The 15,775-nt window shown below is 44.4% G+C and overlaps 1 protein-coding gene across 4 annotated transcripts in view; it reads left to right on the top strand.

Annotated features, from left to right (window-relative positions):
• CPNE2 (copine 2) overlaps positions 1–15,775 on the top strand; it is a 153,675-nt gene that overhangs the window by 60,712 nt on the left and 77,188 nt on the right. For all 4 annotated transcript variants that reach the window (XM_070953228.1, XM_070953229.1, XM_070953227.1 and 1 more), the window contains exons 3-4: positions 1,676–1,855; positions 6,525–6,599. In XM_070953228.1, coding sequence (XP_070809329.1) covers positions 1,676–1,855; positions 6,525–6,599 — 255 coding nt within the window. The remainder of the gene's footprint in view (positions 1–1,675; positions 1,856–6,524; positions 6,600–15,775) is intronic.

Below are 15,775 nucleotides of genomic sequence, written 5' to 3'. Positions count from 1 at the left end.
CACCATGTCCCTTTATATTTAATCAATTAATAAACGACTGCAAAAGGTGAGAAACAGGCTCAGCGAAGGACCCCTTGGGGTTTTTAGGCGGCTGCTGAAAAATCCAATGGGGATTTGGATGGCTGGTGTGAAAAGCTAAAGAAACTGTAAAAAAGCTGTGCTCAAATCCAGCAGGGTCTCTTTTAATCACTTTTAATTTTAAACAGTGTTATTACACAATAATTAAAAAAAATAGAACATACATATCCAATAGTATTAAAAGATCGACACAACCACACGGATAAGTATAGCAATAAAGGAGGGCTGGTAATTGTTTTATGAATGGGACAAGTCCCAAAACTTTGGTTCATACAATATTGCTTTAGTCTCCTTCTGTTGTGTTGGAAGAAATGTCCATCTGGGTTCAGTTCCAAGTGGGGAGAAAGACACTGGATTCATGGAAGTTGCTTGGAAAGAAGGTTTATTGATGAACAGGATCACATGGCTTGAGATCCTGGGCAAAAAGGGGCAGAGATGCTGAGAGTGCCTGAGTTTTATACCCTCTGTTGGGCTTTTGAATTTGAGCTTGTATTCTGATTGGTTGTCAGACTCCCATGGGGCCATGCAGGGGTAACTTTGTAGATTGTCCCAAGCTTGGTTGAATCTTGCTGGGTGATGATGTAATGAAAGGGCTTTGGGCAATTCCTGTTATGGCTCTGCTTGAAGGAGGTAGATCTTTGTTATGTAGAATAGACTGGCCCAGGTCTTAATGGCCCATTGACAAGTGTGTGTGTGGGGGGGGGGGGAGGCTGAGTTTCTGCCTCCCTTTTAGGGGAAATATTCTGCCCTTTTAATATTTCCCAAAATATCTCATTTTCCTAGGAAAGGGGTGGGTGCTAACTTCCTACAGTTGAAGAAAAAATTAATTCAAATGTTGGCAAAGCAATACATATCGAATCAAATGCACATGTTTCTTTCCAGTGTGAGATGATAATTTTTTTTTTGTCAGCCTCCATTTGTAAACATTTCACAGTCCTGTTCTGTTGATAGCTAGTCACACTTATTAATAAGTTAACTAATATTAAAAAGTACTTAATCATTCAACGGATGTGGGAAATGTCCTTGGCTTCTGAGTATCCACCAACTGGTGCAGTTTGCAAATGCAACTTTACTAAACTATGGTTTGAGTGGACCACGATGATGAAGAAAATTATTTTCAGACTGAACCCCACATAAATACTTCCATAGCAGTTCCGCCCAGCCTTAAATTACTCTCAAGGAAATATCACCTCATTCCAGGAGTGAAATCCAGCAGGTTCTGACAGGTTCTGGAGAACCGGTAGCAGAAATTTTGAGTAATTTGGAGAACTGGCAAATACCACCTCTGGCTGACCCCAGAGTGGGGTGGGAATGGAGATCTTGCAGTATCCTTCCCCTGGAGCGGGGTGGGAATGGAGATCTTGCAGTATCCTTCCCCTGGAGCGGGGTGGGAATGGAGATCTTGCAGTATCCTTCCCCTGGAGCGGGGAGAGAATGAAGATTTTGCAGTATCCTTCCCCTGCCTCGCCCACAAGCCATGTCCACCAAGCCACGCCCACAGAACCGGTAGTAAAAAAATTCAATTTTCACCACTGCCTCATTCATAAGGATTTGATCAACTCCCTGTTTTTTTTCATTCCACTTTCTCTCTTTGTAGATCGACAGGACAGAAACGGCGGTGAACAACCTCAACCCGGCTTTCTCCAAAAAGTTCATCATAGATTATCACTTTGAGGAGGTCCAGAAGTTGAAATTTGCCTTGTTTGACCAAGACAAATCAAGCATGCAGCTATACGAACATGACTTCCTGGGAGAATTTTCTTGCACTCTGGGATCGGTGAGTGTTGTTGTGAATTTTTGACTACTACTAAGACTCTTGGGAAAAGAAAGAGGGTAGGAAAAAAGTGATGGGAAAGAAGGTTGGCTTCTTAAGATGGTGGGAGCCATTGAGTCCATCAAGCTCAACCCTCTGATCGGGTCAAGAATCCAAGCTGAAAGAGACATGCCTCTCCATCTTCTGCTGGAGGACATCCAGGGAAGTTGGTCCATGACTTCTTTGTGATACCTCCTAGATCAGTGATTGCAGTCCTTTTTGCCATCGCGTGACAAAAGCGGGGGGAACATGGGGTTGCGCGTGTGCATACCCACACCCATAATTCAATGCCCCCATGCCCCACCTCCCCCGCGCATGCATGTGTGACCCCCTCACGCTCCCCCCCCTTTTGGCACATGACGGCAAAAAGGTTACCAGTGGGCCCGGTAGGCCTGTTTTTCACTCTCCCCAGGCTCCAGAGACTTTCTTGGAGCCTGGGGAGGGTGAAAACTGCTTTCCCCACCCAACCGGAGGCCCTCCGGAGGCCGGAAACAGCCCATTTCCTGACTTCTGGTGGGCCCAGAAGGCCCGAAAATCAGCTGGCCGGCATGCGCATGCACGCTGGAGCTGAGCTAGGGCAATGCTTGCATGCCCACCGATATGGCTTCGCGTGCCACCTGTGGCATGCGTGCCATAGGTTTGCCATCACGGTCCTAGATCAAAGCCCCACCTTCAGTTTCCTTAAAACAAACTCAATTCCTGGTGACTTCATAGGCTCATCCTTCTTGTTTCCTTGGCAACAGTATGAAAGTACTTTGGTGTCTTCTAGAAAGTCCAAAGCTCTAGGCTTTTGTCATAGTCTCTCATTCAAGAGTTGACTAGAGTCAATCTTGCTTAGCTCTCCAATCCAGATCAGGTCACCCATTGAGACATTCTGGATCTTGTTCTTTGGTACTAGACCAGTGTTTCTCAACCTTGGTAGCTTGAAGATGGGTGGACTTCAACTCCCAGAATCCCCCAGCCAGCAGCGCTGGCTGGGGGATTCTGGGAGTTGAAGTCCACCCATCTTCAAGCTTCCAAGATTGAGAAACACTGCACTAGACAGTTAGAAGCAAGGGAAAAATAAAGCAGAGAAGGCAGAACACATTTTGATTTTTTTTTCCTACCCTGGTGATGTTATTCAACCTTATTCTATTATTTTGGAGCCTTAGAAAAAAAGGTTCGAAGCAAAATTTGGTGCTTTTAAAAATGAAAAGGCCCATCTCTGGGAGCTGGTGATTTTTTTTAATAAGATAAGCAATATATTGAGGGAGGGGATTGTAGGAGCCCCCCTCCCTCAAATGGGGTCGGGGACTGTATGCAAATTATTCTCCCTCCCTCCATATAAAGGCATCAACACTCCTGTCATTTATTCCCAGAGTCATTCAGGCATTTGAACTGTTTCTGTCTGTAACAGTTCAGTGAAGACATTGTGACTGGTGCTTGCTTAATGGTCTAATCATCCGAGAATTTGCCTGCCTTTTCAATAATTGTCTAAACTCATGATTACTCTTGTAGGGTATTCATATGCTAAGAAGATAAATGATGAGTTAAGAAAAGAAGAGAAAGAGTGGGAGGCAAGGGAAGGGAAGGGGCAAAAGGAAAGGGAGGGACAAGAGGGGAGGAAAAGGGAAGGAAGGGAAGAAAGGGAGAAGAGGGGATAGGAAGGGAAGGGAGGGGAGGAAAGGGAAGAGACAAGAGGGTATGGTAGGGAAGGGAAAGGAGGGAAAGGGAGAAGAGGGAAGGGAAGAAATGGGAGAAGAGAGGAGGGAAGGGAAGGGAAGGGAAGGGAAGGGAAGGGAAGGAAAGGAAAGGAAAGGAAAGGAAAGGAAAGGAAAGGAAAGGAAAGGAAAGGAAAGGAAAGGAAAGGAAAGAAGAGTTGAAGTCCACAAGTCTTAAAGTTGCCAAGGTTGGAGACCCCTGGTTTAGGGGATGTCAGTGTCGGAGTTCTTCTGCTTATAAGGGCTTCAGGTGGGGTGTGTCAAGTGAGGGTCTTGTGATGGGTCAGCTGTGAGTCATCTGTGAGGGTCTTGTGATAAGGAGATTACATCAGATCAGGGTCATTGGGGGGTGAACTGCTGTTGGGGGGGATTTTGTGGGTTGGTTGAGGGTGTTGCTGTCTCTTTTTGGCTGTGCAGGTGCTTCTGAGGGTTTCGTAGGCTGATTTTTTAAATTTTTTAAAAAAATTTGATTTATATCCCGCCCTTCTCCGAAGACTCAGGGTGGCTTACAATGCATTAAGCAATAGCCTTCATACTTTTGTATATTTTATACAAAGTCAGCTTATTGCCCCCACAAACTGGGTCCTCAATTTACCTACCTTTGAAAGGATGGAAGGCTGAGACAACCTTGAGCCTGGTGAGATTCGAACCTGCAGTAATTGCAGGCAGCTGGTGTTAATAACAGTGTTTTAGTCTGCTGCGCCACCAGGGCTCACTAATTGTGGTTCAGTGTGTCTGTGGATGGAATTGCTTGTGGAGTGCCAGGCTCCGATGGACTCATGAGTGTGGCAGGTTAACGCTCCCATACCTGAAGCCGTTATAAGCAGAAGAACTCTGCTATAAACAGAACATGGACCCCGACATCCCCTAAACTCCACTGAAGATGTTACCTAGCCTGGTAACAAAACGTTCTAAACTAACCCACAAGCTCCGAGAACGAACCTTCACCCTTACCTTACACCCGAGCTGCAGGTATTTGCCACGATTGCAAATGTGATGTAAATCTGCCCACATTCTGCACTCTTTCTAAGCACCTCTGCCAAAAAGGGACAACAGCTGCATTGAAGCTGCTTCCCACCCAGCCCTGCAGAGAATGGATGAGTTTTTTTGTTCCTTGCTCAGAGAAGAGTCTTGGCTGGCCGGCACCCCCCAGACTGACCCTATTGGGGATAAAATTGAGGGGCTGGGGCATTGAATAGAAAGTGGAACACAGCAGTTTGGAGCCCAAATGGAGCCCAAAATTCCTGTTGCTAAGCAAGATGGTTTGTTATTCTGGGCAGTTTTAATGATTCTCTGTAGAGCATTTTTGTCCACTGCAGAGCTGCTCCCATACCATGCAAGAATGCTGTATGTCAGGACACTCTCAATGGTGCTGCGATAGTAGGACAGAAGTAGATGCTGAGATGGATTTATCTTCTTGAGCATTCTCAGGAAGTACAGCCTCTTCTGTGCCTTCTTCACAAGCCTGTTACCGTTAATAGTCCATGAGAGGTCCTTCGAGATATAAATGCCCAGAAATTTAAAACTACCCACCCTCTCCACCTCCTCAGAGTTACGGAGTGGTAGAGATAGAAGATTTGGCTCACATCCTATTTGATTGTTGTTTATATAAGCGGGTAAGAGACAGGTACTTTGGTTCATATATTAAACGAATGACCCATTGGGAACCCCATATTAAAACAACATACCTTATATGTGTGGCCAGAATTTGAAAACAACATTTTAATACAGCACAGTACTTGAGTAAAATGGTTCGGCTGAGATCGGCATATGTGGGACTGATTGGGGTAGATTGTAGGGGTGATACTGAAATATAATTTTATCTTTTTTCACTTATCTATATATCAAATTATTGTATTTTATTCCATTTTTTTAAAAAAATTGTTTTATAGGATTTTGTCAATAAGTGTTGTTTGGAACTCTGCATTCTGATATGGCCTAGGGCCGTGATGGGGAACCTATGGCACGCGTGCCAGAGGTGGCCTCTCTGCTAGTATGTGTGCCGTCGCCCCAGGTCAGATCTCTGTGGTGTTTCTTTCGTGAGCTTCTGTTTCCCTGCAAACGACGAAACAGAAGCTCACGAAAGAAAAAGATCTTATCTCTTGCCCCACTGCCGGTGTTGGGATGCCTCGCCTCCTGTCGGCCAGCTGGTCTTTGGGTGTCTGCTGTGCATGCACACATGTCCGTGCATGGGCACGTTTGGGCATGCATGTGCATGCGCGTGTTTGCGCACTCACACCTTTCAGTTTGAGCATGCACCTGCGCAGTTTGGGCACTCGGTGTCTAATAGGTTTGCCATCACTGCTATGGGCTAATCAACCAAACCAGACCAGACCAGACCAGACCAGACCATGTAATACCCTGTTTTCCCCAAAATAAGACATCCCCTGATAATAAGCCCAATTGGGCGTTTGAGCGCATGCGCTAAAATAAGCCCTCCCCGAAAATAAGCCCTCCCCAAAAATATTTAACCGCATGCACAGCCAGTCCCTGCCATTTCCTCTGGTTAGAGTTAGGGAGACAGAGCTGGAAATCAGGTAAGACAGCAAGAGGAGCCCCGTCTTGCTCCATGTACCCCAAAGCAATAAGACCTCCCCGAAAATAAGTCCAAGCGTTTATTTCAGGGTTCAAAAAAATAAGACAGGGTCTTATTTTCAGGGAAACACAGTAGCATTTCTGACACTTCCACTTGCCGTAATTAAGCAAATTCCATATCATTATTTGCAACCTCCTCCCAGCTTCCCCATCGAGTTTGCGTGTCAGAAACCTGAAATGAAAGTCACAAGTGGTGCTCGTATTGTCCTACGATGATGCAACAGCTGCCGATTCAAGGGCCAGTCATAAATCTCCTGCCATCGTAAACTGATCTCTGCACAAGTGTTCAGTAAGTGAGGACTACTGTAACATATTTTCTTCTTTCTTTTCTTCTTTAGATTGTCTCAAGCAAGAAAGTAACAAGAGCACTCGTTCTCGGGAATGGAAAACCAGCCGGAAAGGGAATGATAACGGTAGGGTGATGGTTTCAGACACGTGGCGTTAAAGTATGGAATGAAAGCGCAGGACCGAAAGCAAACTGCAGTGATTTATTAAACAGAACATAATGGAGGAGGGTCTCGTCCAAAGGAATAATGGGAGACACAGAGAGGCACTCGTACATTTCAGAAAGTAGGGGGGAAATGATACATGCATACATATTCATAAGCAATAGTGCAATATATCTCAGTTACTTCTCGCTCTTCTGCTATCTACTGAGAACAATTGTCTTAGTTAAAAGAAGCATTTGCACATTCAGGGGTTGCTATGGGAATGTTCTGATAAAACTTGCCACAGGCCATTGTGAGCTACACAGATAGCCCTCTTTATGTCTCAATTTGTTTATTAAAGAGTCTCTGTGAGTCTCGATGTTTCTGTGGTTAGAATGCAGTATTGCAGGCTTTCTCGGCCCACAGCCTGGAGTTCAATCCTGGCCGGCTCAAGGTTGACTCAGCCTTCCATCCTTCCAAGGTGGGTCAAATGAGGACCCAGATTGTTGGGGGCAAGAGGCTGACTCTGTAAACCGCTTGGAGAGGGCTGTTAAAGCACTGTGAAACGTATATAAGTTTAAGTGCTATTGCTATTCACATGAAAACTGATTTTCCACACAAAAGAAGTCCCAGATTTGGTTCCTGAAGTCTAATGCTGCCACCAGAATAATGTAAGGTGGAAATATTTTTACACTTTAACTAAATGCTCATGGAGTTTTCTTTTAATTATCAACTTTATTTTTTGCTGGATTTCGCTGTTGTATCTTCATCGTTAGAAATACCATGCCCACATTGTATTGATACACTGGTGAAATCCAACTTTTTTTACTACTGGTTCTGTGGGTGTGGCTTGGTGGGCGTGGTGTGGCATGGTGGGCATGGCAGGGGAAGGATACTGCAAAATCTCAATTTCCACCCCACTCCTGGGGCCAGCCAGAGGTGGCATTTGCCGGTTCTCCGATCTACTCAAAATTCCCACTACTGGTTCTCCAGAACCTGTCAGAACCTGCTGGATTTCACCCCTGTATTGATAGAGAAATGGTTAAGTGATGGAAAAGAATCTCACCGTGACTATCCATCTAAGGTGTCCTGAAGTGAGATAGAGATCAACGTCTATTCATCAGCTTTCTTGGACTTAGTCCAGAGTGGAACTAATATTTTCTTTCCAAGCAGCGAATACAAAAATAAATCATCTATTTTTTAAAATAGTTGAGCTTTTGGCACTCAGGCCGTTGAGATTTTGTATGACTTTTATGTGAAAATGCTCAGAATGACATGATATTTCAGGCAGCCTTTGTGGATGTTGTGTTGTTAATCCATTTGTAGGGATACAGGAGTAAAAGTGGCCATAAGACTGGTAAGGTTCAGCTGACTGAACCTATGGGTAGATACCACCTATGAGGCATAAGCCTCAGTCCAGCATGTTTGCAGAGAAGAGCAACAAAGATAATAAGGGCCACGAGGCCAAACCAGTGGTGAAACGTAAAATTTGTTACTACCGGTTCTGTGGGCGTGGCTTGGGGGGGGTAATGTGACTGGGTGGGCGTGGCCAACTTTAAAAAAAAACTTTAAAGGCATTTTTTTACAACCTATTCGGGTGAATAGGTTGTAAAAAATGCTTTTAAAAGGTTAAAAAAGGCTCTGACAATCACAGCTATGGCGCACGATCGTCAGAGCCTTTTTTTTACCTTTTAAAAGCATGAAGTAACGACACCTGGGCGGGTGGGCCTTGCGCCGCCACTGCTACCAGTTCTCCAAACCACCTGCCACAATCGCTACCAAATCACCCTATCCGGTCTGAACCGGGAGCATTTCATCCGTGGGCCAAACCATACAATGAATGATTGAGGGAACTGGGTTATGTCCAGTCTAACAAAGAGAAGGGTGACATGATAGCCATCTTCCAGTACTTGAGGGGCTGCCATAAAGAAGAGGGAGAGTCAATCTATTCTCCAAAGCAAGGGTCTCCAACCTTGGCAACTTTAAGACTTGTGGATTTCAACTCCCAGAGTTCCTCAGCCAGCTTTTCAGGCTTGCCTTCTAAAGAGATATAATATAAAAGGGAAAGGGAGGAGGGAGGAGGGAGAGAGAGCACCATGAGCCATGGTGGCGTAGTGGTTAGAATGCGGTACTGCAGGCTACTTCTACTGCTGCCGGCTGCCTGCAGTTCAATAGTTCGATTCTCACCAACTCAAGCTTGACTCAGCCTTCCATCCTTCTGAGGTCAGAAAAATGAGGACTCAGATTGTTGGGGGCAATAGACTGACTCTGTAAACTGCTTAGAGAGGGCTGTAAAGCACTGTGAAGCAATATATGTGCTATTGCCCTTCCATCTGTCCATGATGCACAGTGGTTAGAATGCATTATTGAAGGCTGACTCTGCCCACTGCCAGGAGTTCAATCTTAACCGGCTCAAGATTGATTCTTCTGAGGTCAGTAAAATGGGGACCCAGATTGTGGGGGGCGATGACTCTGTGAACCGCTTAGAGAGGGCCGTAATGCATTATAAAGCAGTATATAAATTGAAGTGCTATTGCTACCCATATTTTCCCGAAAATAAGACCCTGTCTTATATTTTTTTTGAACCCTGAAATAAGCGCTCGGCCTTATTGCCATGTGCTCAAAAGCCCGATTGGGCTTATTATCAGGAGATGTATTATTTTGGGGAAAACAGGAGAGAGAGAGAGAGAAGGAAGGAGGGAGGGAGAGGGAGATTGAGAGAGAGAGAGAGAGATGACAGATAGATAGATACCATGTTTTCCTGAAAATAAGACCCTGTCTTATATTTTTTTTGAACCCTGAAATAAGTGCTCAGCTTTATTGCCATGCGCTCAAAAGCCCGATTGGGCTTATTATCAGGGGATGTCTTATTTTGGGGGAAACAGGGTATTAAGTTATTAGCAGGAAAACCATTTGCACCAATGTGTGCCCGGGTGTGCAAAGGCACACTCCTGCCCCCCCCAATGGATCCGTTTATTGTTGCAAATTCTTTCATGTGGCAAAAGAGCCACGAGACCGCAACAATGGCAAAGGGCTTGATAGAGAGATAATCTGGAACATTTGTGAGTAAGAGCAAGGCTTACTACTTAGCAACAGGTATCTTAGCAACAGGCCTTCTTCTCGCTGCACACGGAGGCCTGCCTTTTCCATCAGTTAGTTGTGCTAATGAGAAGGAGCGCAGTCAGCCTGCACGTGGAGCGAAGCCAAAAATCGCCCTCTCCGAACCGTATTTGAAAAGGGTTTTTTTCTCTCTCTCTCCATCTCTCGTTCTCTTTTATCTCTGCATCCTTCAGGTGGGGAGAGCAGCTTGTTCCACACTTAATAATGATCAAACCTACAGGGTGAGCTGGAGGGCTTGTGAGAGATAACCCGTGATAGGAGATCACTCCTAAACCACCTCTGGGGAAGTTTTCAATGGCTTTAATCCTGTGCTGTATAGAGAACAAGAGAAGGAAAAGAACCAAGAATCCTCAAAAGTGTCTTTGAAGGTTTAACTAACTGCCAAAGAAGAAGGACCCCTAGAAATCTGTCTGGGCCAAATTGTTTAATTCGATTTTACTTTGTTTTTAAATTTTGTATCTATGTATGTTTACTGTTTGGCTGTTCACCGCCCTGAGTAGGGCAGTAGTATAAATCAATCAATCAATCAAATAAATAAATAAATAAGAAAGAAAGAAAGAAAGAAAGAAAGAAAGAAAGAAAGAAAGAAAGAAAGAAAGAAAAGAAGAACAAAGATGGAAAGCTGCCCAGAGGCTAAATCATACAATACCTGAGGGATCTAAAGGATCATTAGAGATTAGGATCTCTAGCCTAATGAAGAGAAGAGCCGCGAGGGACATGATAGCAGTCTTCCAATATTTGAAGGGCTGTCACATAGAGGAGGGGGAGGTCAATCTCTTCTCCAAAGCACCTGCAGGCAGGAGAAGAAGCAACGGATGGAAACTGCTCAAGGAGAGAAGCAACCTGGAACGAAGGAGGAATTTCCTGACATTGAGAACAATTAATCAGTGGAACGGAAGTTGCCTTCAGAAGTTGTGGGTGCTCCATCACTGGAGGTTTTTAAGAAGAGACTGGGCAGCCATTTGTCTGAAATGGTATAGAGTCACCTGCTTAAGCAGGGGGTTGGACCAGAAGACCTCCAAGGCCATATCCAGTGCTATTAGTATATGTTCTGTGTTCTAACAGCGTGCATCAGGTGCAGAATCAGGCCTGCGACCTTTGTTGCTAGTGAATGCACAGGTACTCTGCCTCCTCTGTGATATATCTAATTAAAACTTGAAGTAGAGTAGAACAGAACATAAGAGACAGAATAGAGAAAGAATGGAATGGAATGGAACAGAACAGAACAGATTCTTTATTGGCCAAGAGTCAGTGGTGGGTTTCAAATTTTTTTACTACCTGTTCTGTGAGTGTGGCTTGGTGGGCCTGGCTTGGTGGGCATGGCAGGGGAAGGATACTGTAAAATCTCCATTCCCACCCCACTCCAGGGGAAGGATACTGTAAAACCTCCATTCCCTCCCGATCAGCTGGGACTTGGGAGGCAGAGAATAGATGGGGATGGGGCCAGTCAGAAATTTTTACTACCGGTTCTCCGAACTACTCAAAATTTCCGCTACCGGTTCTCCAGAACTGATCAGAACCTGCGGAAACCCACCTCTGCCAAGAGTGATTGGATACACAAGGAATTTGTCTCCGGTGCATAAGCTCTCAGTGTACATGCAAACAACAAAGCGATACATCATTAAATCATAGTTTCAATGATTAACCATAAGATGCATCAACAGATGATAATCATAGATAATCATAGGAGAAGGTAGCAGGAAAGATGAGATTATGAGAAAGATGACAAGTACCGAAGGGGCCTGGCACAATGTCCTGCTCTCCCCCACCCCCAAATTGACCTTGAATATGGGAAGATTTCTTCCTTGGTGAGACAAGGCTCCTGTGACTCTGGACACACACAAACAATGGAATGTGCATTTCCCCATTGCCTGCACTACAGAAACATTCTTACTAGCTTCATTTCACCACTATACCCAGGGGGCACAGGTCAATCTTATACCTCCCTGCTGTTCTCAGATACCAACCTTACTAAACTCATATTATTGCCAGGTTCTGCACAGCAGCACTTAAAATCCGTCAGGTGATGCCCTGGGCCATAAAACCAGGCTTAATGAGCATTTAGTTCACCATCCGAGAGTGCTCTGTAATTTGATATAGTCTGCTACAGGCTATTCTTTCTGCTCCCTTACACCCATCCAAGTGCTCCAATCTCACCTTTTAGTTTCTTTTAGACTTGTTTTCTTACATATACGCTTTCTGTTTAAACATATTGTAATATCTTCCAGCTTCTCATAATCTTTATGTATCTTATATATTTTCATTGACTGTATCCCATCCTTCTTATGCAGATCTATGACTGTAATAAAGATTGGATTGGCCCCGCTTTGCGTACTGCATTTAGATGTTTTAGATTCTTGTTTTTTATATTCTTTCTGTTTTAATATATTTATATCTCTTCTAACTTTTCATACTATTGTTCTGCCCCAGCTACGGATCCCAGAGAATGCAGCACACACAAACTATGAACCAAACTCAATTTACTTCCAAATGTAGTTTTTTACAAATGCAGGCTGTTAACTAAAATGTCCTTAACAACCTGCCAGAAATTCCACAGAAAGATAAAGTCTTACGAGAGTTGGCAAAAAGGCCAGAAGCAAGGTTTGCAAAGAAATTCCAGATTCAATGATCCTCGAGCGAGCATGCGTTGTTTCCTGCAGCTTGTTACAAGCCGCGTTCTTTCTTAAATAGGCTAAGGGAGTGGCCAATTAGCCCCAAGCCTTACTCTCGAGGAGACTTCCTCCTGAGTAGCCACTCCTGCCTTTTGGCAGCCCTGCGTGCTCGTGCATTGAGAAGAGGCTCCTCCACCTCATCCTCTGCACTTAAAGGAGCCTCTGGAGATTCTGAAGGCCCTGGCTGAATCCCTGCACATCTTCTTCAGCCTCCTCGCTGTCCGACTCGAGCGCCGGCTGCACAGGCTGCTGGTGCGACACCACAACAGCCTCCTCGTCGTCGGGATCAGCAACAATCTATGCAGGCTGCTGGCGGGCCACAACAACTATTTATGTAAAAGTAAAGGTTTCCTTGTCCAGTCATATCGTACTGTAGGGCAAGAGTTCCCAACCTGTGGGCCGCGGGCGACTATCAGATCTTGGCCTATTCGCAACCAGACTGTGTGAGTGATGGGTTGGGGTGTATGTGCATGCAGCTCCACTCGCACAAGTGGCAGGCGCTCACAGCCCCATTTGCACAAGTGGCGTGCACGTGCGCGCTGCTCACACTAACCATCCCCTCATCCCTCCCCACCGAGCAACAACCGGAAAGGTTGGAGAACACTTGTCTAGGACATAGTAGTAATCTCAGTTGCTTGGCCGAGGGAACTAGTGTTGTCTGAAGACACTTCATGTGACCAGCATGGCTATACGCCGAAGGCACATGGAATGGTTTACCTTCCCACCGAAGTGGTACCTATTTATCTACTCGCATTTGCATGCTTTCGAACTGGTAGGTGTGCAGAGCTGGAGCAAGTAACAGGAGCTCACCCCATCATGCAGCTCTCGGGTCTCGAACCTGGGCTGTCGGCTCTCCAGTTGACAAGCTTAGTGTCTTTAACTGTTGAGACATCCCACCCCCTAATTTTTCTTATGTATCTTCTTTATGTTTTTTTAATGGACTGCATCCCACCCTCCCTAGGCTGGTCTTTGACCTTAAATAAAGATTGGATTGATCAATTGACAGATGGATTGCATACTACATAGCTGTAAAAATATTGGATATATTTATAATAGATTCAGGCCATGGAGGTGATTTCCTAAAGGATTGTCTTTTGGAAGTGTTAAGGATATTCTTGGCTCATAACCGATGTTGTGGGTTATTGAGCAGAGTACCCTTTGAGTAAACGCATGAAAAACGACTGGGAGTGGTTGTGAACAATCACAGTCAACATACCAACACACTGAGTTGTTGTAGTCTTTTACTTTTAGAAAAAGTAAAGCAAAGTCCAAAAACAATCCAAGTCATACACAGAAAAGATAAGAGTTAAAAGATCAATCCAGGGATATTTCAAGTACAAAGTCTTCTTACCAGTTGTAGTCATACATAATAAAACAATTCTTTTTGAGTTTCAAAACAGGAACAAGTTCAATATCAAAACATTCAATAAATAGTAGAAAGCAACATGTAGCTATGATCAAACAGTGATCATGCAGAGAGATCAGGTAGAGAATTACAGCAAATAAGCAGATAAAATGGTGTAGTATCCACACAAGCCATGATCCTGACTTCCCTTAAGTATATTGGCTACAGAGCTTAGACAATCAGGGTACAGGATGATGCGATACAGTCTTAAAGCAATATAATACCTTTCTGACTGCAAACATACATTGTTGGTTTATATATTGCCTGACCAACTAGTTAGACAAATAACCATTTCCTAACAGGAAGGACAGATCCTGAAGCTGAAGCTCAAATACTTTGGCCACCCAATGAGAAGAGACGGCTCCTTGGAGAAGCCCCCAATGTTGGGAAAGATGGAAGTCAAAAGGAGAAGGGGATGACGGAGGATGAGATGGTTATATATTGTTGTCGACACAATAAAAATAGATTTGGCCGAACTCTGGGAGATTGTGGAGGATGGGAGGGCCTGGCAAGCTATGGTCCATTAGGTTGGACACAACTTAGTGATTGAACAATAATAACAAAACACATTATAGGCAATTAATAATTAACCAGTGGAACGGCCTGCCTTCAGAAGTTGTGGATGCTCCATCACTGGAGCCGTTTAAGAAGAGACTGGACAGTCACTTACCTGGAATAGTCTAGGGTCTCCTGCTTGAGCAGTGGGTTAGTGACTAGAAGACCTCCAAGGTCCCTTCCAACTTTGTTATTCTGTAATTTCTATAATTCTGAAAATGGAGAAGATATCTATAGGAGCAGCATACTAAAAAGCAGAGACATCAGTCTGCCAACAAAAGTGCGTGGTTTTCCCAGTTGCAATGGAAGGCTGTGAAAGTTGGACCATAAGGAAGGCTGAGCGCCAAAGAATGGAGGCCTTTGAACTCTGGTGCTGGAGAAGATTCCTGCGAGTCCTTTGGACTGCAAGGCGATCCAACCGGTCGGTCCTAGAGGAGATCAACCCTGACTGCTCTTTAGAAGGCCAGATCCTGAAGAGGAAACTCAGATACTTTGGCCACCTAATGAGAAGGAAGGACTCCCTGGAGAAGAGCCTAATGCTGGGAGCGATGGAGGGCAAAAGAAGAAAGGGACGGCAGAGAAGGAGGTGGCTGGATGGAGTCACTGAAGCAGTCGGCGTGAGCTTAAATGGACTCCAGAGGATGGTAGAGGACAGGAAGGCCTGGAGGAACATTGTCCATGGGATCGCGATGGGTTGGACACGACTTTGCAACTAACAACAACAATCTATAGGAGGTTCTGCCTTTTTTTTTAATTGAAAAAGTTTTTCAAATACAAATTTTCCCCCCTTTCCCCCCCCCTCCCTAACCCCCCCTCCCCCTCCCCTCCCCCATGGCTTCTGCAAGATGAAATCCAAATTAATATCACATTATATAATACTTTACCACCCTTTTACACCACCCCCTATGTGCTAAACATTTCTTTCTAACATTATTATTATGTCTCCCGCATACTATATGTTTCAAACAACTTTCGGCTATGAAACTATATAATAAATCCTGATTTGGCATTTATTCTACTCATAATCCACCCCCATGCGTATATCTCTTAACTCAAATCTTTTAAGTATATTAATATCTAAACATAACATCCCTTTTCCTGAACTAAGCAATCAGTAACATTACCTATCACCTTGTACCATATCAATTTTATTTCTGATATCTCAATATTATACCAACTGGAGCATCCCACCTAAATGGGATGTTTTGTTTCTTTAACTCAGTCACCAAAAATCCAAAGTCCTTTCTATCTTTTAACATCTTGGGCGGCAGCTCTTTATATATCCAGATCTTCTTTCCATTCATTTCTAGAGTGGAGTTAAAAGTCTTTTGCACAATATCATTTCTTATTCCTTTATCAGTAAAATAGATCACCACATCTCTAGGCAATTGTCTTTGCTTTGCCACCCA

Source organism: Pituophis catenifer, unplaced genomic scaffold (assembly GCF_029215685.1).
Source record: "Pituophis catenifer annectens isolate HBS135680 unplaced genomic scaffold, rPitCat1.0.hap2 SCAF_13, whole genome shotgun sequence".
In the NCBI taxonomy this organism is placed as follows: domain Eukaryota; kingdom Metazoa; phylum Chordata; class Lepidosauria; order Squamata; family Colubridae; genus Pituophis; species Pituophis catenifer.
Note: the sequence above shows the minus strand (reverse complement) of the source record. Positions and strands in the feature narration are given on the sequence as shown.